Below are 23,651 nucleotides of genomic sequence, written 5' to 3'. Positions count from 1 at the left end.
CCCCATGGACCAACTGTCAGTATGCTGCACTGAGATAGCACATTGTCGTCTTTCATAGAGAAAATTGCTCTGCTTTTAGATACAAAGCAGGAATTGCAGTATGAGGCTTTTGTTTTCCATTACCGCTGTATATACGTCTTCACATTTATGGAGAAATGGTGTCTACTTTGAATAACTGCTGGTGAGAAGTACTTGAATATGCGAGAACAAATTTATGAAGTCGTTTGTGTGATTCATATCAGCATTATACTAACGGAATGTAGGCTTCTTCACTAATGGCTACACGGAGAGATGCTGGAAAACAACACAGTGCATCTCAACAAATACCATCAATGCTTTTTAAGAAAGAAACTGTGAAAAACTTGAATCTCCCACTGTGTTTACTTTCTCTTTCTCTTTCACATTGTGCCTGAACTTATTCCTCACATCAGCCAGTCTGTCTCTTCACAGCCCTCAGGGCACTGAAAGCTGCAAGTGTTGAAACTGGATGTGTTTATGCAAGGGAACAGGGAAAATGTCACCTGTGCCATTTTCTGGTGGTTTTACCCCAGGGTCGCAATCTGCACATAAAACAGGTGTAATATCAAAACAGAAATTGCGCACTTGTTTAAGTAATCGACTTATGGGATACAAGCATTACTCAGGATTGTTTTCAACTGCGCGTCTTGCACTTTTAGTCCATTTATTATATACAGTACATTACATCTTAATCAACAATTCTGTCAAACATTTTGCTTTTCTAGAAAGTGTAGTGCATTTTCCACCTTATCTTTTATTCAACTTATTTAGGCCTATAGTATATAAAGAATTAGTCCATAACTTGAATATGTATTAAACTTGGTTAAAAGATTGTCATGAAGTCAAATTACAAAATATTTACAAAACGCAAAAGAATGGAAAGTATTGGAATAAAGTATTGAATAAAAGGATGTACTAGGCCTACATAAAAAACATACAGAATTTGTAAATTTGGAGCAAAAACTCTGGTGTTGCCTTAAATAATAGTCATACTATACATCTTACTGCTTAATGTTTCAAGCTTATAGTCCCTCGTGATCTAGCAGCCTATTAAAAACCCATCCTGTTAACTCCTTTGCATAAAGAGAAATGTCTACAGACTCAAAATAAGTCAAATGTCAGACATTTCCTCACCCTCATACCACTGAACTGGGACACTTCTTAAAATACTGCACTCCTCCGAGAAATGTACCAGAACATTTGGTGTCTACATAACGCTCGGGTTCACCACCTGCTTTCACACATCTTATTTTGTTCCTCTCCCTTTCTTAAGGCTCTAATGTGAGAAGGGGATGTCAGACAAGTTCCAAACGTACATAGCTTCACACAATTTAAAATAGCCTTGTATATGTTCTCAGCTTTTGTTTGAATCCTACAGGGGCTGACAGAGCAATTTGATTATCATGGTTTGTCTAGATGCTCTGTGAAAAAAACAGAGGTCTACTGTAAAGGCTATTAGGCTATATATCACATTGGCTTAATTTTTTTTAAATGTTTGCATATTATACTTCAATTTAAACCTTTGGTCATGATTTATTGTAGGCCTATTTGTAATTGTTTCTTGTATTTGTAATACTCAGCTCTTGCCACTAACAAGCACCTTCTTGTGTGCCATGCTCACATCATCCTGTCATATTATTATTTATTATATCAGGCGTTTTGTGGTGACGTGGCAGGAGCCAATCAGCACCAAGGAGAGCTCCTGCATCCTTCCGTCGTCATGGGCAACGCCCCGGTAGTACCACTTTTCTTAAGAAATAAAATACAATAAACCAATCAATAAACTGAAAACAAGCATGAAATAACGGTTAGTAAAAGGTTTATAAATAAATAAATGTACACACACACATAAACCTATACAGCCTACAGTTGTGGTCCTCACTTTTGATTGGAAAAGTTACCATCCATCTCCATTCCCTCCCTACACTGTGTGGCTGCTGCATGGTCATCAGGCAATAATGGTAGTATAACATTTTTAAAATGTTTTCGTTGTAAACCACGTTATTTTAACTAGAAACAATAAAGACGATCGTCTGTGACGACGATGATAATTATTGGATTTTATAGCATTGAGTCGAATTCTCCCATCTAAAAATGTCCCATGCGATGAAAGCCTACACATGTTATCTTTAGAACTAGGCTAGGCATTCAACATATGTTCTGAGCTCACTCCACTGGCCTGTGTCTTTTGTTCCCCATTCATGAAGCGACGTCAGTCAGTGTTACTGAGATGTGTCAACCTCAACCAACGTGAACTGTAAAAACGTCCCCTTCACAAAGCGGTGCCACTGGCCCTTTAAGGGTTATGTAGCCGGGCTGGCCGATGTAGGACGATCCGAGCGTGCGTCTGCTGCTGCCTTCCTGCGCTCCCCTCCCGCTGCCTGTGCCATCCCCATCATGGCCTCCACACAGCCGCTGCTCCCACCACCAGCGAACAGGATGAACCGACCAGCCAGCGCGGACACGGACGTCAAGCCGAAGCAGAGGCACCGGTAGAGGCGAGCCGCGCCGGGGAGAGCCGCCTCACTCGCTCACTCGCATCCCCATGCCACCCCGGTCTCCTCCATGCCTTCGTCTACAGCCAAGTACAGCTATTCGATAAAGAAGAGGGGTGCGAGAGGCGGCAGAAACATGACGGCGAACCGGGATTATTCTGTTAATCTGTCGGTGCAGCAAGTTCTGAGCCTTTGGGTGCAAGGCACGACGCTGCAGCACTTCACAGGTATGTATGCGGAATGAATGCTGGGTTGGCTGTTCACACACTTGTCATCATCACCATCAGCAGCGTGTACTGTAGTGTCTGTGTAGCCTACAGTTGTGTTACCAGTAATGATCACTGCTGGTGTTTTAGCGCGTCCATTTTTAAAGAGCAGAATAAACCGGCATATGCGATATTATATTTGTATCTTCACGTGCGTAGTACTATAGGCTACAGAACGGGCAGTGTTGTTCCCGTGTAAAGGGGTATCTTTAGGCTACCACATCACCCCCCGCCCCAGGCAGCTGGTGTGAATGCCGGCTGGGCCACAATAAAAAAAAATTGCCACTCCTCTGTCGACGCGTGCGGAGTCAGTGGCGGATGGCTGTCAGGAAAATAATCACAACAGTCGGCTAATTAATCTTTATGCTGCGTGAATGCGCCCTGACTGTGTAGTAAATGAAGTGTTGCCCCCTCCCTCCTCCCTTTGTCTTGCAGTCCAGTAATGAAGGGGGCAATTAGGCTAGAGGCAGCACAGGCCACTCATCTCTGGGCTGGATGTCTGTCTGGGATGGTCTCCAGAAATAGTGTGGATTTTAGTTGAAGTCCATGCTTTTTTTCAATGTACTATTGAATGGGAGGGCCAGGCAATAGCAGCTTTAATGCTGATAAGCTGTTGTACTGTAGGCTACTAGAGCCTCATTATGGACTGATAGCTGAAGTGTCGATTTATGACAGCATAGGCCGGCACTTCCTTCAGAGATGCTGTGACATATGAACACCAAAAAAGGAAGAAAGATTGCTTGCTGATTATCTTGTTCCATATATACCTTTATCTTATATGGACATGATTGAAAAGTGACACCCTCTGGATAATACATGTATCTTCCTCAGGTAAAAGTGATGATCCAAACCATTCCATGGGGATCTGTGTTAAGGTGTGTCAAAGTCAGACGATCTGGGGTCGAAACACGGTCAATCCAGTCCATATGTCATTTTAAAGAAAAAAAGGAACTAGAAAAGCAGTGTGTGGGCATTTTATCATTTCCTCTACAGGCATGTCCCAACTTCCTCAGCACGACAAATAAAATTGCCTGCCACCATCTGTTCATAAAAACGTTTTCTCACTACAAAAAAGGAGACGTGTACATACACAATTGGACTGTCATACAAACACAAGATTGTAGAGATAGTACTCAAATTCCTCCCCTTGCAGGATGGTGAGAGTGTAGCAAAAAGCGGACGTACATAGTGTGGTCATACTAGCTGAGTTGGCCCGGATCCAGCCTATGAAATGCAGCTGACATCCTGTGTTGAGAGACGCATCAAGCCAAGAAAAAAAAAGAAAAGCGGTAGTTAACGATGCTGACTCAGCAGGAAGCCGCAGCACATGTAGAGAAGTTCTGGGAAGCAGAGCAGCAGCAGCAGCAGCAGCAGTGTGTCTAAAGCCCCGCGATGAGCCGACGCCTGGGACTTTAGCTAGAATCAGGGTGCACGGAACTGCCACCCGATCCCCCTCTACACCCCACACTTCACCAACCACCAGATAAGGGCAGGGGGAGTGTGTGAGTGTGTGTGAGTGTGTGTGCGTGCGTGCGTGCGTGCGTGCGTGCGTGTGTGCGTGTGCGTGTGCGTGTGTGAAGTGAACAACAAGAGCAATATACAGTATAAGTTACAGAAGAAGCAGATGCAAAAACTTGGACCATAGTCAAACCCATTTGCCCTTTCTCTGAGCCCCCGGGGAGTTGCTTGAACAAATGAATTTCCTGTTTATGATTTGTGTGCTCGCAGCAGCAGTAGTTTCACTTCATCAAACCATAAAAGGAAACATATTCTTGGCCTTGTGGTTTGCAAAAATATGTGTGTGTGCACAAGAAGGCATACCAGACAGTACTCCTGTATTGTGCAGGAAACAGACTTTTATTTGCTGGCCTTGTGTTTATCTGAGCTTAACTTTAAAGGGCCGATTATGGCAGTCATGTCTTTCCAGAAACAAATTTCCTGTTACAGTTTTTTTATTGGAACTACTGTTAAGAACTCAATTTAGGATTTTGACAACATACATTCTCAAGAATCACTAGACTCTCCACCTTAAAATGATGTTAGTGATTCTCTGAGGCTCACATCTTCAATCAGGGAGTTTTTCCAACTGCAAAAGCCTGTTCCCCTTTAGCCTTGAGCTGCGACTACAGGATTTACTGTACGGTGTTCGGGACAAAGTCAAGACACTTCCAGGTTTATCACTAGCAGACGGCTCTATCCCACCTCTCTCTGCCTCCTCCTCGTAACAGGACAAATCCATCATTCTGTCTCTTGATGGATGAACTCAACGCACCCCTGCAGAGTTCCTACTTTGGGATCCTGCAGTTTTTTTTTTCCATTTTCGACTTGTCAGTTTTCTCCAGTGTACTGTGAGCTCACGCAAGGACTCTGACCTCTTATCAAGGGGCCGAAAAAAAACAAAAAAAAATCCCCTTCCATTTTTAATGCTTCACTGTTGACATGCGAGCGGTAAAGCTGCCGTGCTGACAAAGACCCGGGCCTGTAGTTGTGGATTAGCAGAAGTTAATGCCATGCCCTGACTGTGTTTTCGGCCGCTCGTATCTCCTAGATGTGACACAGCACCTTGAGTTGAGTGCTCTATTTCTCACGCCATAGGTGTTGTTTCTCAGCCATGACCACCTATGCTGCCTTCACCTGAAATGTAACGCTCTGCTCGTTGTCTAACATCTGCTAAGTGAGGGCTAAATCAGAGTTTTTCCTGGCTCAGGTTGGGCCTTTGGGGGCTGACTACGCAGACGCATTATTTGTCATGACACTTTTGGGCTCACAACTACTGTATGTGTAACAGTAAAGGCAATAAGTCTGGGTTATCTTATTTGCTGATTTTTTTCTCTGTTAATTTCTTACAATTTTATTTGAAAAAAAAAAGTCTATTATACGTGAGAAACTCTTAATCATAATACTCCGACGTGATGCCCTAAATCACCCTTAGATATTAAGCAACATTTTAATGCTGATTACACTTTGGTGCTTGATTAAACCTCTTTGGGGGGCGTCAATTTCTATGCTGTAAAAAAAAAAAACACTGGGTAATTTCTCTCCCCCAGAGTAAATAACGAGCCCTGTATTTTCACCACCGGACTAATTCTCTCTCTGCAGCTGTTCATTTAAATGTTAATCGCATCATAACATCAAGCTTGCAAATTCATCAAGTGATGTAACAGAAATCCCTCCAACCAGGGCGTTTGAATGAGAGCCGTGAAGCGTTACGTCTTTATCCAGCAGGGACAGATTTTAACTGACATTTGGCTCTCAGCGGGTGTTGGTGTCCGACCCCGCCCGTCACTGGCTGTGCTCGGCCACGGTTGATTAAATGTTTGGATCGCTTAAGTCCCAATATCTCAATGTAATAACACTTAATTACAAGCTAAAGTCTTGCATTCAAAATCAAAGTAATACTACCAATGAATTATCATCTAAATCTATGCGAGTGTGGAAAGTAAAAGTGCTCGTTCTGCAGAATAATTGCCACTGTGAATGATATATTAGTTATGTGGGGGATTTGGTCTTGTTCTTTCTTCTAGTGTTAATACTGGATTTTGTTTAGATGTACCTGCCAGCGATGGTCGGCCTTGCTGCCATGTTGGCAACAGTTTGTTGACACTATACAGTAGTAGTTCTTTATGATTGCTGTCAGAAATTCCCAGAAGTATCTCTGTCTGGAGTTTACAAGTGGGAGGTTGACATGAACCATTTTTTGTAGTCTCCTCTACCCTTCCTTGTCTTTTCCGAGACACATTCAAACGAGTGGAACATCCTTAATGATGGCGGACCTATATTGATTTCCGGATCACAGACATTGGAGGAAGCATAATTAACAGAATGGAATGCACCCACTGTCTTTCTCTGCTTCCTGTATCCACCTCTCCATCCAGTCACTGACGTCTCTCTCTCTCTTGCTTGACGGACAGCGATGCTTGATGAAAGAGCTCGTGTGATTGGCCGTTGTGATCTATCAGTGTGACATTCCAAAGGACAAAGAGCTGTTGTGTTACTGTGCTGTCACGCCTCGACAGCAGACTGACGGATCAATAAGTAGATGTAGGCGCTCGATCGACTGTGGAGTAGCAACTAGGTTAGAGTAGATGAACAGGCTTAAAGTGCTCCCTCATGGGCTTGGGGAAACACTTTTTAAATACGATTGTGCCACACAACAATGTCACATTTCCTGTTTACATCCTGTCATTCAAGCAAAGCAGTCTCCGTCGATACAAAATAAAAAATGGGGTTGACCACTGATTTGGTGTTGTTTGGGTTTCTCCACATGAAATCAGTAATTATGGCAGCACAGCACTATTGGGATGAATGATTATAGCTGTGTCTGGTGTAGCTCAGTTCATAATGATAGGGTCGTTGGCATTGTGGGAATTGATTAAATCCAGGACTTTTTAAGTTTTTGCAACTGAACGAGCAGTTTTATTGCATTTTTGATCTACAGTCTAGCTGAGGATATCCGCAAATGGCAACAGTGAGATATTGTTTCAGACGGCACATTCACCTTCATATCTTAATGTCTACGTCACAGCAGCCCGTCTGAAATCTCACCCGGAGCAGTTTCACACCTCTCAACCTCAGGTCCGTTACCATGGTCGGCTGCCTCCTTGACGTGCCCTGGTTCAGATTGTAGCGCCCGTAGTTTGAAATCCTCTGTGAAGCCCTATCTGTAACTGCAAAACGCTCTCAAACCATATCTTTAATGTGTAAATCTCTAAAAGGCATCAGGGAATTGGCCACGGAGCAGAATGGCATTACTTTCAAGGCGTAGTGATCTCTGAATTTTTATGACCAGGACATTGCATTTATATCTATACAAGGAGGTAAATGTATAGTATTATCTCTGAAGCAAATCCTTCGTGAACAATCTTTTTCACTCCATCTATTCTTAAAGGGGCACTGCAGTGATTTAGCATTGCACTTCATATATATGGTCAGGGGATTTGTGGGAGACAGATTAGATTAAAACATGGTCAAAATCAAAGTAACAGAAGAGAAATTAACCTGGCTTTTAGTCCCTTGTCCTGTAAAAACACTATATCCTACATTTCCCATAATGCAATTGGAACACACTTGTTTGATAGACTTACAGGTACATTCCCGATGCGATTTAACGATCATCCAAAAATGTGGTGATCATTTTTCTTTGGATTAGTTTGACTAGTCGTTGCAGCAATAGTAGTAAGAAATATAAATGTTCAATTTGTGTTGTAGTCAATGTAGTGGAGTACATGTATATTGTTCTGATAGTTTTCTGAATGGAAGCTGGATCCGTTCTATTTCATTGTGTGGTATTTTTCCATGTTGAATTTGCTGTCTAACCTAATCTCCTGTCCTGTGCCTGTGTTTCTTCAGAGATGTGGTACTGGGTGTTCCTATGGTGCCTGTTCTCCTCTCTGCTGGTCCACGGGGCCATGGGGCTGCTCATGTTGGTGATGCTGCAGCGCCACAAGAGAGGGCGCCTCATCACCCTGGTGTTGGTCAGTGTGGGTTTCCTGGCCTCGCTGTCCGGAGGCGTCGTCACCAGTAAGTTCACTCACTTATACCCCTCCTCTGTGTTGCCAGATCTCGCTACAGAAACAAGCAACCAGGCCTATAAAAAACAAGTCCAAAAGAAGCAACCTCGTATATACTGTATATTTATAAATCCCATATCATTGCAACAATTGCAAAGGTTATACAAACTATATAGCCTATAATGAAGTTAATGCTGTCAAGCTCTACAATAATAATAATGTTTTTATTGCATCCACTTCATCAACAACGTTACATACTTATTCCTGAAATCACTTGTATTTTTCGATATGAAGAGTGAAGACTTTAACTTCCTGTTTCATTGTACGAAAGGAGAAATACTAAGCCTCCTCTGTTTGGATTGTAAAAAAAAATGGTATCACTTAAAATAAGGCCAACCTACTGTAGTAAAATAACAAGAAACTTAAAGTTTATTGAATGCATGGGCAGCTAGCCCAAAATATGTAACTTCACTTTAGAAACAAACCCATATAACTGCAATCCGCGACAGCCAGTATTTGTGAGCGACTACAAAAAAGCAATGCTAAAGTTGCTTATAAAAAGCAGACTTGGCAACCCCTTTACTTTTTGACCGACCTTGACAGAGTTCAGCATCCAGGAAGTAGACACAAGGTGACAGGTGGGGAGTCACAGCGGGATGGAGGGAGTGTGTGTTGACTCCTGCCAAACAGAGGAAGACAGGAGTTGACAGACGGAGAGATTTCAGACTTCTTGTTTACGTTCCTGTTTTCTTTTTTCTGTGCAGTTAGCTTTAGCTACGTCTTTGTGATGTTAAGAAAATCAAACATCACATTGTTTTTCTACTACATGTGATTTGTTATAATGTTAAGCAACTTGCATTGATGTGATAACCGCAAAGCTAGATTACATAAACCGCCCCAGGGGCCCAGAGGAGTAAGTCTGTGGTAATTAAATTGATTGATTGTTTGCTTATTAATATTCTATGTACCACTCAATCACAATACAGACTAAAACTACAAGGGATACTCAGCTGTGGACAGTGTATTTTGGAAAAGAGCAGGGAGCAGTTACTATGCAAGGCAGAGACAAAGAGATGCTATTGAGATGCACTTGTGTAAAGCTAGGAACTAAAACAATAAAGAAAAGGCAAGAAAACACTGTCTTTATTACCTGACCTTGAGGTTTCGATTAATGAAATTCAAACAACAGAAACACTTGGCTTTATTTGACAAAATAAGCCAAAGTTATCAAATGTTAAATGTTGTTTAAAGCTATAGTGCGCAACACCTCTCACACCTATGAGTGATTCTGAGTAATTACAACACTGTCTGTGCATCTACAACGTACGTGAGGTAAGCCTCCGGTGATCGTGCATGGCCTTTATACCTTCTGCTGTACGTCCAGGTTTTTTCTTGGCAGTAGAATGACAACTGAAGTATTTCTTGGGTGCTTCTTGGGATATTTCTAGGCTCCTGCGCCAGTGTCGCGGGGCAACACCAGTAAACGCTACCTTACATAGAAATACAGAGAGTTTTGTGGAGCTGATAGGTTTAATCAACTTTGTATCAACCCGTTTGGCGATGGCTTGAATGTAACCAACATACTGTACATCTATATAAAAAAGTTACGCTCTACAGCTTTAAAGACAAACAGATGTAAAATTACTTTGTCAAACTAAATTGTGTAAAACCCTTTCATTTCCTGCTTGCTCTCTGTCTCTGGTCCCCTTTTTATTTTTATAGGTTTATCTGAATGCATTCCACAGTTATTGCTCCAGATATTATTCAGGCCCTGCCCCCGTCTTTCATTACCTACCACTCACTGTGAGTGTGTTCACAGAGTGTGTAAATAGTCCTAAATCTATTTGAGCGTATCAGCGTAGGGCAGCGGCGCTTCACTGCTCCCTAAATGAATCACTCTCCATCATGGACGCGAGCTGGCCCCCAAAATAGAGAAGACACTTTATTATTAATGTGTGACAATCGGGCAGAGCTAGACTATTGACTGTGTGAGCACACGCCCCTCAGGCCCAGCCTCACCGTGCACACACACACACACACACACACACACACACACACACACACACACACACACACACAAACACACACACACACACACACACACACACACAGCAAAAACACACTTCGAGCGTAATATTATGTTGTGCTACTTTGTAAAAAATTCCAGATGACATTTTATCAACAACATATAGCCTATACATATTTTCTAAGGAAATTTAGATTTGAATGAGTTCTTGATTGAGCTTCATATAGATATTTTCCCTTACAGAAGTTGTTTAATATACATATATAGATGCACTTAGACACATCATCAGTGATGGAACCTGGGGTCATTGGGTGTTTCGGGTCTTTCAACATCATACACCCTCACCCAGGTGACCCAGGCGGGATTGATCAGGTCCCAACTTGTGTCTAAGTAGCATGGATCGCCCCTCTTAATCCACAGCCATCTAGAGGCCTTCTCAGCTGGCTCTGTGGTGGTCTTGATGGGCTTTCTCTGGCGTACACCTGTGATTCCAAGCAGGCTGTATGCTTTGCAGAGAGATGGTGCTGCGAAGCCTCTACAGCCCACATCTATTGGCACACACCGGGCACGCCTCCCCCGTCTGAGGCACTCCTCCACTACAGAACAATCCCTTACAGAATAATTGTATACATTATGTGGGGACAGTCTTTATCCCCTAACATAAAGTTTAAAATACAAATCTTTCATGCAGAATACTTAAACCTAAGCTGATGGATGTAAAAGCTAAATAAAGATGTGCTTGTCCTCCGTGCTCTTCGCTTTGGACGGACACTCTGCGGTAATGGTGCCAGGCCGTGACAGAGAGCTGTGTGTTAGTGCGTCTGCCCATCTGTTTACTCGCTGTGTGTGTGTGTGTGTTTGTGCGCGTGTACGTGTGTGTATGTGTTTACGCCGCTGATGTGTGTGTATTTGTCCCCCCGTCTAGGCGCAGCGGTGGCGGGTGTGTATCGCGTGACGGGGAAGGACATGGGACCGCTGGAGGCTCTGGTGTTCGGTGTGGGCCAGACCACGCTCTCTGCCATAATATCTTTCTCTCGCGTCATGGCAACTCTTTGAAGACAGAACCCCAAAGATGAGTTGACGGACATCTAGGTGCTCATCTTTGCCAAGAGGGGATATGAGGCAGAAATTGCTCTAGACTCTTTTAGGATGGATGATGGAGAGAAAGAGAGAGAGACAGAGAGAGAGAGAGAGACAGAGAGAGAGAGAGAGAGAGAGAGCACACCCTAGTGGCCCTGCTCTGTTACTGCCACAATCACACTGCTATTGAGAGGGAACTCAATGCAGGCCGGTTGAATTCTCGTCATAGAGCAGCACCAAGCGGAGATAGCCCAATTCTCAGCCTCTGGACTTGAAAGCCATGATGTGTGCCAGAGTTCCATTGCTCCTTTGTGCCAACAGCCTTCTCTATAGGACATCCAGACAAATGCCTTCGAGGCCACTGACTTATCGAAAGGCTTTCTCTTGGGAAGAAAAATAAACTGATGATTTCAGCATGAGAAACAAAAAAGTTTGAGGAGCGATGGCGGGGGTTTTTGACAAACCCAACATTTGTTCATCAGCTAGATTTCCTACGGAGAATCACGATCATTCCTTTTCCATCCGACAACTCACGAGCTTATATGAATTTAGCACTTTGTAACCGTTGGAGACGCTCTTCAGGAGGTGTGTGGAATCAGGAGAAAAACCAGCATCAGCGTCACGTTCAGGTTGCCTTGTTGAAAGGTTGAATCATTGAGTTAGTGCCAACGAGAACTGCGATTGGAGTTTGAGGACTTTTTCGATAAATTGGGAAATATATATATACGCCAGTCTGTTTTCTTACCGAGACTTAGATGAGAAGATGCCACTCTCATGCCCGTGTGGTAAAGACGGTTAGCTTATCTTAGCTTAGCTTAGCGTTCAAACTGTAATCGGGACATTGAGATATGGAACCTCATATCTCATTCATAACTAACCGTCTCCTGGCTCCAGCTTAATATTGAACTCAAAGACCTGATGAGTGTGTAGCAGCCAATAAGGTGATAATAGCTGATAACGTGATTACTTTTCCATTCATACTGTAGTAACATGCCATTCAAATAATTCAATTTCTGAACCAATAACGTAATTACTTTTTGCCAATAATGTATTTTATCGGCTGCTATTATGTTATTAGCTGCTACAGGTGTGGTATCAATCTTCTCACATAACTCTCGGGCAAAATAATAAGCATATTTCCTAAAATGTTGAACCGTTCCTTTTAAAAGCAGACAGAGACCGGCCTGGACTAGCCCTCACAAAGTACTATACGTATTTACATTTAGCAGCTTTGATTCAGGTGCGGTCTTAGCGTGAGATCAGGACCAGGGTCCTCTTATTCAGGGTATTAAAGAAAGATGTATCGGTGATTAAAAAGGGTTGTTTTTGCTGCTTGAGAGAGTCAGCTCTGACATCAAGTATTTGGACGTGTGTGTGAGTCCTGGTGCAGATTTACTGTAATAATAACGTTTGTGAGTGCAGCCTTTCCTGGGCCCGCAGTAGTATGACTACCATCATCTAGCGTCTATCCCCCCCGTGGAAAAGCCTCCTTTACCCGGAGAAGGTCAGGACGGATTCTGCTGCTCACACGGCCATTCTGCTGTGGCTCCACTCTTTTTCTTTTCTTTGATTTATTATTTATTAACCCGTGTTCCTTAAGTTTAACTTTGCATATTATTGCACTGAAATGAACCCGCCTTGTTTTAAATGACGCAGTGTGCGATGCAGTGGCCAGTATTATTAACAGTTTTTACACACTGATCATTTTCTTCTGGTGAAGCAACAGATCATCAATGCGGAATGTGCTTGAAGCTACTGCATTAGCTCAAAACTGTTTCTGATTGTGTTGATGCAGTGGTTTGAGTATTGAAGAGTAGAATTGACAGATTGACTGATTTTATTTAAGTGTTTTGACTTATTTTGTGCACAGCTCTGAACCCAGTGAGGTTGTAGTGTCAAAGCAGCGCTCACAGTCTAGCTTTATTTATCATCTTACTTCATTTTTTTTGATACCACAGCCACAAATTATGAGTTTTAGGAACATTTGCACATGGCTTGAATATCGCGCCCCCCTAGGCTTGAAGGCCTACCAATTCAGTTAATATGAATTCTACAGAGAAAAAAAAGGATGATAGTGTCTTGAAGTGCGTGTGTGACGTGTGGTTCTGTAGCTCTAAAGGTAAACGCTGTGTGTGTATTTATTTATACGAGTTATGTAATCGACACAACTCACCTTCAGTACCAGCTCAGAACACAAGGGGGCGATATTGCACATAAATGAAAAAGGCAGCCTGAACTGCTTGGAAGATGATTGTGGATTTTAAAATGATGAAAGTGCTTCAGATTTGTTTTGATACATGCAGAAATGTTTTATATCCCAATTCTCCCTGCCAAAATGCAATTGTTAGTCATCTGAATCCCATGTATTGATCTACGCACATTGTCCATTTTTATTACCAGTTTTGAATGTTTTAGCCAAAATTCAGGGACCAAGTGTGTGTGTGTGTGTGTGTGTGTGTGTGTGTGTGTGTGTGTGTGTGTGTGTGTGTGTGTGTGTGTGTGTGTGTGTGTGTGTGTGTGTGTGTGTGTGTGTGTGTGTGTGTGTGTGTGTGTGTGTGTGTGTGTGTGTGTGTGTGTGTGTCAGGGCCGGCGGTAGACAGGGGCCAGGGTGGGCCGTGCCCACCCAAATGTGGGCTGTTTAGGTGGAAGTCCAGACCCACTATCGGACGGACCTGTTCATTCGCTGTCCAAGGAAATGTCAAATAAAATTCAGACAATTAATTAATACTAAAGAATATACCATTACCATGCATTGCTTCTAATTGTATTATTGGGTGGGCAGGACAGCCTGCCTCCAAGTTACCCACCCGCTTATAGTGGTCACTGATCAGCAGAGCCGGCCCGAGGCATAAGCAAAATGAGCGGTTGCTTAGGGTCCCGACTGCCAGGGGGGCCCCCCCAATTTTTTTTTATTTAGTTTTTTTTTTAGTTTGTGTGTTTGATATCAACATCATATTATGTAAATGTAAAGTATGTAGTATGTAATCACTGCATTTAAATGCATTCATTATATTACAGAAAAAGATGTCCCGTAAAAGAAAAAGAGCACCAAGCCCATCCCAGACGACCCTGCATAATATTTTATTTCAAATGTATATTTCTATGGAAAATCCATGTGTCTTTCTTCAATAGCTTCTAATTCATCTGACCCAGTGTCTCTAAATTATTTGTTCACACAAAATTCCTCAGATTTAGCCTATTAATTTTCCTCTCACAGTGCACCAGATTCATGCATTTCATTTTAAAAAGGTAAAAAAAAATCTCCCGGGGGGGCATACCTCCGGAACCCCCTAGCAGGGTCGTGACCTCGGCTGGCTCCTATTTTCACCCAGCTGGACATCTGAGCCAATAGTTGAAAGACTATACAGTATATCTATATAGTGTGTATAGTATATAGCTCTGGACTACCACCATCCAGGTTGCCCAGTCCCAAAGCTTTCTCTTCTATCAGCTCAGGCTGCCTACAGTTAATACTGCCATTAAAACAAATATACATTATGTTGTATATAATGTATATTATATGTTATTCATAAACGTTTTGGAAAAAAAACATGCAAGAATCAAATCTCCTACACAGCAACACTCAAAGTTTATTTGCATATTGTGTTCTACACAATTCACAGTAAATGTGCCAAAAAGCAGACGCAGAGATCTTACAAGGGCAAAAAATGTCTTCTTCTTCTATTCATCTTCGGTCTCTCTGCCCAGTGTGCCCACCTAAAATTTCTACAGGCCCACCCTAATCTAACTGTCTAGAACCGGGCCTGGTGTGTGTGTTGGTGTCGATGTGTGTGTGTGTGTGTGTGTGTGTGTGTGTGTGTGTGTGTGTGTGTGTGTGTGTGTGTGTGTGTGTGTGTGTGTGTGTGTGTGTGTGTGTGTGTGTGTGTGTGTGTGTGTGTGGTTCCATAGGAGAGGTGATATGCAAGTGTTGTTTGCAGTGCTTGTGAGAAGTTTTTAACAGGTTATATTATGAATTTATTTAATTTTCATCAGACGAGGGTTGTTCACACTCTTCAGTCGACCCCTGAAGCGTCAGAAAGGGTAAGGACCTAAGCGTAAGTGGCACTGTGTTCAGTGAAGCAGCGTGTTGTTACAAAAAAGGTGTTTTTTTATTTAATGTGTTAAAAAATTATTTTTTTCTGCCAACGAGACTGCAAGAAATGGCCTGAAGTTGTGACTGTGTGCATCGTGAGCTGTATATAGCTGTAGTGAACAAAATCTTCACCCAGAAAAGTGTGAATATTGTTTATTTCACCCCAGGTTCTGCGATTTAGCCACCATCTAAGTGGCTAAGTGCGAACTTGGGCGTGTGCTGCAATATCTAATGAGACATCCAGCAACTAATAATTGTAATATTAATCATTTCTAAAAATGCCATCGAACTGCAGCAAGTCACCTCAACTCAATAATCCTTTTTCTTTCTTTCGTCGGCTACTGTAATCCAAATGCCACATCCCACCCTCACCTCAACGGACACATGTACTATGAACCTGCTGCGATTGCATGTGCAGTGCAGCTCAACTCGCGTGTGAATGGACTATATGTGGACAATCCAACGAGATAGACAATGTTGTAGAAATCCCAAAAGTGGCACTTGTAGATAATGTACAATATGTTACCTTTTTTTAATTTTTGTACCAGCCCAACAGCTGATATTTATAACTATTGCCTATTTATGTACAAATTCTTCTCCTGTACATACTCAACAGTCGGTTGATATAAAATCAAATAAAATCTTTTGCAGTATAAATGCTCATGAGTGCTGTTTTTCCGAGTTCTGTTTTTTACTATCCTAAAATGCAGAAGCTGATTGTTTTCTCACTTTCATAGTGTCGAAACCTCTTGTGGTTTACCATCACTCTTCCTTCAGTTTCTGGGCTGACTCTTTTTAACCATTGTCATTTTTGTTGTTGTTTTTTTAAATTGAAAAGTCCACATTCAACAGGGTAGTTTGAGTTCAGCGGTATATTTTCACTTTGAAGGGGAAAGTCTACTGTGTTCCCTGTAGATCAATCTACTGTCTGATCTTGAAAAGCAGTTGTGATGGCGACTTCACTCAACCTTAAAGTGACAGATGCTGCAGACTTTCTGTTGTTTATTAGATAAGACTTATTTCAATCCATCTGTCTGCTCAAAGATCTGAAAATGACTGGAGCACTCGCCCTGAATGACCTAAAAGTTTGGCAAACAACTTTTTCCATTAAATCAGATACAGGAAACTCATTAGTATGAGTTGCTGTCTTCGGCCCTTGTGTGAATGCAATCACAGGCGGCACCAAGCTGGCACCACAAAGCCCAGTTTGTCAATATCTCTGTGCCTCCGTTTCTATTGTCTTTACATTCATGGCTTGTCTCCTGTTGGCACTGTGTGTGTGTGTGTGTGTGTGTGCGTGCGTGCGTGCGTGCGTGCGTGCGTGCGTGTGTGCGTGTGTGTGTGCGTGTGTGTGTGTGTGTGTGTGTGTGTCATCAGAGAGAGGAGGCCTTAATACGTGCTTTACTGCAGCAACCATTTATAGAGAAGTCAAATTGTATGTTTTGTCTGCCCTCCTTTCGTGGCTTGAGGAAGTTGTCTATTTTCATTCGGTGGTAAAATAACCCAAAAAAAGCTTCAAGTACGTGATGCCTCGTCAGTGATGTGTGACCGGGGGCAGGACCTCCTAAAGCATTTTGATTGTGCCCCGAGACTCCACGACTCGACCACAACACAATTCAGACCCCAGACACAATTGCCTATATTCCCATATCTGATTTGACATTTCGTTGCTATTCCAACCGTGTGATGTGTTTTTCCTACACAACTTGAAAAAGAATTTGACTTTTTTTTTTTTTTTTTTTCATTCTCCAAAGCTTTTTATGGATAACATACCCTAACCTCAACAGTTGCTATGAATAACTGTGATGGAATTTAATCAGCACCCTTTGGGGGTTTCCAAAAGGACAAAGGGTCTTGGGTTGTTATCACCTTGTTTTTTGTTATTTTATTCTTTTAATGGTGGGGAACAGAGCCCGCTGGTTTCCACTGGTTTTTAGTTTTTTTTTTTTTTTTTACGACCAATAAGAGAGAGAAGGCTGAGCGGGGCTGATAAGGGGTCAGCGGCCGCTTTGAGGGCAGGAAGCTTTTCATAAGAGGCCAGGGAATGTGGCTTTGTGGTATTTGTGAGTGTTTGATGAGTGTTTGGTAAACTGTAGAGGAAATGCACGGGTGTACTGTACAGCACGGTTCACAGAAAATCACTGCAGTATGTGAAGCCTGTATCTAAACATCAGTGCTTGTGGTCATGGCAGACTTTACACCTCATTTCCCCTTTGAATAAAAAACTGTTATTCTTTTTACAGTCTGACTATGGGCAAAGCTAGCTTACTTATAGATATTTAGGAAACAATGCTCACTATAGATGTTGTTTGTCAAGTTTGGTCACCTTAAAGTTATAAAGCGTAACTTCTGTCTGCCCACATGAACCGAAGTTCTGAGTAATCACAACAACACTGTTGGTGCATCAACATGAGGTAAGCCCTCAGTGATCATGCATGGGTTTCATACTATGAGGGCACGGAATATTTTAGCCCTGTCAGAATGGTGACTGATTCCCTCACTACAATCAGGTGTGTGTGGCACTGATTGGCTAATTGAGCCCAGGTGTGAAGAGGTTATAAATGCCCTGAGACCCCAGTGCTCTGTGCTGCTCATTGTCTCGCCCTCTGGGATAGTGAGAGGTTCTCTCTTAGTGGTCTCTAAATTTTGACTTTGAACGGAAACTGTTGAGTTCTTTGTGTATGCTTTCAGCTGCATATGAAAAAGTTAAGCACTATAACTTTTAAGTGTCAAACATTTTTACAATATTAATTACTTGCATAAATCAGCAGGAGGAAGCCATGATTCTGATATCTGTCTTCAAGGGAGAACGTTTTGGTATCATAATGGCGGTCACTGATGTAACCAAACCTCGGTTATATCATTTGACAAACCGAGAGAAGTTACATCAAAACTTCCTGAAACACTATGCCACGACCTTTTCGCAATCTCCTCACATTCGATCATGAATCAAAGCGCCCTGACCTCTCGTAGCTGTCTCTCTCCCTCGCTTCACGCCGGGCACTGCGCCGTTCGCTGCTATTGTCCCGTTGATTCCTCCACAGGAAATACTCAAGAGTTGAGTACGAGTGCAGACAAGATGATCGCATGCCTCGCTTTGAAAAAAACACCCCTTCCACAATGGCTGGACCCGGGCCAAGTCTTTTGACCCGGCAGATCACTTCACATTATTGACCTCGCCTTTGTGCTTGCTGCCTTGACTCCCGTCGCTCATAATGTACAGTATATTAAGCACAGACAACAGGCCAAACCATCAGGCTCCAATAAAGGAGGCCCATGCAGCCCACTGTCTGGACCAATGGCTGTGATCTACTGCATTGTAATAGCTATCATCGAACTTTTTCTCCTGCAGTGACAACACAATGGAAGTCCAAAGAATGAAAAGAATGGCCTTTATATCTTTTCCAGTCCATATTTAGGTGTGTTGATGTGTTTAGATATACTGGCTTGATAATGATCCTTTTGATGGATATATCAGAATAGAAGCAGAGTTAATGTTAGTAGGCTATGGAAATAAAGTGTTTCTAATTAGCAAGACAGGAAATTTGTTCTTAAAAAAAATGTTTTTATGGCTAAAATTAACCCCCAACAGTCTGATGGCCCGCCTGTTTGCCCTGACTTAACGTAGGTTGGCTAAACAAGTCTGCAATGTACACAACTGCTATGTTTAAAACTGTAGTGCGTAACTTCTGTTGCCTCCGTAAGGAATTCTGAGTAATTACACCGACACCGTCGGCAAAACTTGAGGTAAGTCGTCATTGCATTTTATTTCGTATATCCAGGTTTTTTTTCATGGCAGTATAATCATCAACTGAAACATTTTGTGGGCGCTTCTTGAGCTTATTCGCCAATGTCGGGGGCCACACCAGTTTGTAATCGCTGCCATACTGAGAAATACAGAGCGAGTTTTGTGGAGCTGAAAGGCTTAATCAACTTTTTGGCTTGAATGTAACCGACATTCAGCTATATGAAAAAGTTACGCACTATAGCTTTAAGAAGTTACTGATGCAACATATCTTTGAAGTGCCAAGATTCTTGTGATTAATTTGTTGCAAACCATTTCAAGATAAAGTTATAATAGAAGTTACTAAGGTTGAGGTACTTTAGACGATAAATTAACTCAAAGTCATCACATTACAGGAAATGTACACACACACACACACACACATAATAAAAATACGTTTTTGGACGTCGCCATCTCTTCCTGTCTGTGGTTTTTACTGTCCGTCCTTTTGTCCACTGAGATTTAATTGTGCAAAAATACATTCTTTCTTTGCCATCATTGTTCTGCAGTGCGTCTGCTCCGTCACTCCCCTGCTTCTCCTGCTCCGTAGGAACAATGTGGGATCCCCCGCTGCGTCCCTCCCTCCCTGTCGTTAGTTTCTGACTATTGTCTCGACGGACGGTGGTCGCGTGCGAGGGACGATGAGAGGAACTGGCCTAGATCTCTGTCTCCAACCCAGTCTGACAGTCAAAGGTGTAATGGCTATGTTGGTCCACAAAACGTAGTAGTTTTACAAAAACGGCCCTGAAATTGTGCGTTATTTATGTTTTTTTTCTCCCTATTAATTTCTAAGGGACACAACTCTGTCTCTTGTCTTTGGGACCTTTCACACTCAAGGTCATTATCTGAGGACAATTATGTGATGCTAATATGAGCTGATATATGAGCAATTTTAAAATTAAGTTGATTTTACCATTATGTTGTGGCTTTTATAATCACAAAAGGATCTTTAAGTTTTACGAGCCCTGAGGGTGATAGTTCCTGTCTTCAGCCGACAAGGTACGAACATTGTTTGAGTCTGCAACGCCAAAACTAGTAAATATCAAAACCCTTTTTAAAATGTATTATCAAATAGCCTAAATAAATATATTAAAAAATGATTAATATAACTGATCATTTATAACCAATCATTAGATTTCCAACTACTGTACAACAGGTTTTCTAGAATAATAGACTGAAACTTCACATGAAGTGTTATTCCCAATAACATCCACCAGAGAGCAGCATCGTACCCCTCACGCTTTGGCCATCCTGCGCCCGCCTTGCATCCTCCTCCTCTGGGATCCCCCGCAGTGACTCACCCTCCGAGCCTCTGGGACTGACGAACCCTTCACTCATTTAGCAAAGTCAATATCCAACCCAGGCCGCACTGATCCCCTGTAAATCGGAGGTATTAGCCTTATCACACCTGTGGCACAGTGGGAGTGAAAATGCTCACACACAAACTGGAGGAAATAATTGGAAAAATAAACCGTGGAGAAAATGGTTTTGCTGAAGGTGAAGTGGCCTTTTCTGGTTCATTCAAGATTCAACATTATTCATACAGAGGAAAGTGAGTGACGGTTGCACACATATCACACCTGTTGGCTTCATGTACGTGACAACAGTTGACTGACAGCTCAATTATCCATCCATCCATGTATTCATTATCTTCATATAACCACTTATCATGGACAGGTTACAAGTCCCTCACAGGGCAGAAACATATAGACAGAAAGCCATTGACATTGCTATAAGGTACAATCTTTCTCTTGAGACTGAAAAGCTAATGCATCCATTTATCACTATAAAACTGGATTACAGGTTATCAGTCAACTGCAAGTTATACAAAACTAGATGGAGGGCACATATAACACTTGTCTTGAAGCCGCTGCACCAGCTACCTGTCAGTTTTAGAATAGATCTTTCTGGTGCTTATGTTTATTGGCACACACACAGATTCTGATTAATGCATATGAATTTGTTTGTGTTAAGTTGTTAAAATCAATAAATGTTGGGGGAGGGGGGGGGTGAATAAATGTGAAATAAAAGTTTTTGATGGGATTTGAACCAGGTCACTCCATCTCAAACCTCTTGGCAAAACATGTTTACATCCGCAGAAATGCCTTCCATCCTTTTCTTCGTTTCCCTTTATTCCTTTAACTGAGGGACGAAAGCGATCCAGGGTTTTGATAAGAATCTCTAGCAGAGTGTGTGTGTGTGTGTGTGTGTGTGTGTGTGTGTGTGTGTGTGTGTGTGTGTGTGTGTGTGTGTGTGTATGTGTGTGTGTGTGTGTGTGAGAGAGAGAGAGGACGACACATTTTAACCAGCATAAAGCGATAAGAAAGGGCATGTCTCACAGCTCAGATAGCATCAGGCTCCACAGTGAGTATGTCAGATGCTTTTCAGACACAAGACTAAAGGATTTCCTCCTCCGCTCATCCACTCTGTCTCTCTCGGTTACGTAACGTGTTTCAATCAGTCATGACTGCAAAGTGTCTGGTGGTTTCTTGATCCAAATCACTTGTGCTATGAGCAAGCTTCGTCCTCCTCAATAATGGATTTCCCCCATCAGTAGAAATGTATGTCGTCCCTGCTCTTCAGGACCGATTCCGACATCCTTTCAGAACAGTTATGTAACAGCACGGGGCGGGTTAGCAAACTAGGGTCAAGATTGGGCCACAGTTTGGGTACGAATGGTATAAATGCAAGAACTGTAGGAAACTGTTTTCAGTAACAGTAAAATGTACTGATAGAGATGCCGTTTAAACGACTTACTCTACAAATAACCTACCGCCATGAACACACTATGAGACGTTTACAAAGAATAAAAGAGACAGAAAACGTCGACAGACAATGCATCTCTTCTTGGTACTATTGTGTCTATTTGAAGTAATGTTGCATCTTTTTGCAGCTTCAAATTGTCTAGAGCCATATAGCCAGATAATGAGACAATGTGCCACTCGCCAAAGGAATGTTAAAGCCCTATGACCTGGACTAGCAAAGGATATGTCATTTTGTGTTGTTTAGTTAACCTTTCTGCATTTTTTGCAGTGGTTTTACATTTTTTGGTCGTCTTTATGCTTTTTTGCTGTCCTTAGTCTCTTCAGAGCCCCATGGGCCTTGATCCAGTTGGCACATTAAGTCCCAATCCATGATACTACCAAGCCAACTACCTATCGTTGCCCTACTCCAGTCACCACACAAACAGATCCCATGTTAAATGCCACATACAGGGAGGATGTCTTTTCTTCAGTATGGAGCGGACAATGGTGGCCCCCTATCAGGCCCCCTCCAGCCGGAGTCCAGCCTTCCTGCCAGGGCCTGGGACTCTGACATTTTGATTGAACGCGTTGGGTCAGAGGCGGCAAACAAGCCACCGCTGAGATGTCGCTGCTGATTTGCACTTGGTTTTGCCATCCTGTGACTTTCACTCACAAGGGGAGAGGGGGGGGACACAGACACTTTTATCTAGAGACTATTACTCTCAGAGCGCTGGCTGGTACGCTGACCTTTCCACCAATGTTTGGTTTGCTGGTAAATGCTGATTAGTGCAGAAGTTGTGTTGAGCAGGAATGTGACAGTGAAGTGACGGCAGATGTGATTGGAACTTGCAGGTTGCTTAGCACCAGGCAAAGTTCCTATGCATTAGATCTGATCAGTTCTTGTTGGTATGTAAACAAAGGGGGTCCAACGTAGCCGGCAACATGCAAATTTCACACTTGAAAAATTTGCACATTGAAGATGGATCAATAGTTTGATTCCCTCCTCAAGTGTCCGGAGAGGAGAACAAAGATTGTAGCTTTACTTTAAGTATATAACCAAGCAGCATTGGTTACATGAGAGAAAATTACCTTACAAGAGGCTAAATTTATCTTAAACTGTATATATTTAGTTTCAACATCATTCTGAAAAAAAACCACACCATTATTGGGCTCGGGGAACAAAGAGATCAGAGAAAGTACGACAACATACTGTACAGTTGGGAGATGTCTAAACCAATACTCTTTCTTCTTGTTCTTCTTCTAGGTGATGGGTGGGTGGGCGGAATGTAGGATAAAAATAAAAAAGCAAAGAGAATGAGTCACCGTTCCCTCAATCCCAGTCTGGATATAAATACATCCACGTACACACACTCGTATGGTTCTCCACGCGTGGCTGACGTTACATAAGCTGATGCGTGGGAGGTGTGAGGCGAGGCATGATTAATTCATCAATGTGGGTCTCATCGGAGGGCTATAGCTCTTATACCCACAGTCTTATAACCCCGCTTCTGTGTTAAGTCAAGTCAGTTGGAGCTGTTATCAAATATGACATTGAATATCTAATTTGTTGAGTGGTGGGAGGAAACAAGAAAAAAAAATTCTTCAAATGACTTTACCTTAATTATTCACCATGTA

At 42.4% G+C, this 23,651-nt stretch overlaps 2 protein-coding genes across 2 annotated transcripts in view; both read left to right on the top strand.

Annotated features, from left to right (window-relative positions):
* zc3h12ab (zinc finger CCCH-type containing 12Ab) overlaps positions 1-23,651 on the top strand; it is a 184,661-nt gene that overhangs the window by 89,548 nt on the left and 71,462 nt on the right. The window lies entirely within an intron of this gene.
* Positions 2,584-11,371, top strand: tmem170b (transmembrane protein 170B; the record flags this gene model as incomplete). The annotated part of the gene is made up of 3 exons (XM_080045701.1): positions 2,584-2,740; positions 8,129-8,299; positions 11,241-11,371. 3 exons carry the CDS (start codon positions 2,584-2,586, stop codon positions 11,369-11,371), a joined length of 459 nt encoding a protein of 152 aa, XP_079901827.1.

Source organism: Ammodytes marinus (genome assembly GCF_949987685.1).
Source record: "Ammodytes marinus genome assembly, chromosome: 17".
In the NCBI taxonomy this organism is placed as follows: domain Eukaryota; kingdom Metazoa; phylum Chordata; class Actinopteri; order Uranoscopiformes; family Ammodytidae; genus Ammodytes; species Ammodytes marinus.
This window is presented reverse-complemented; position numbering and strand designations above follow the sequence as displayed.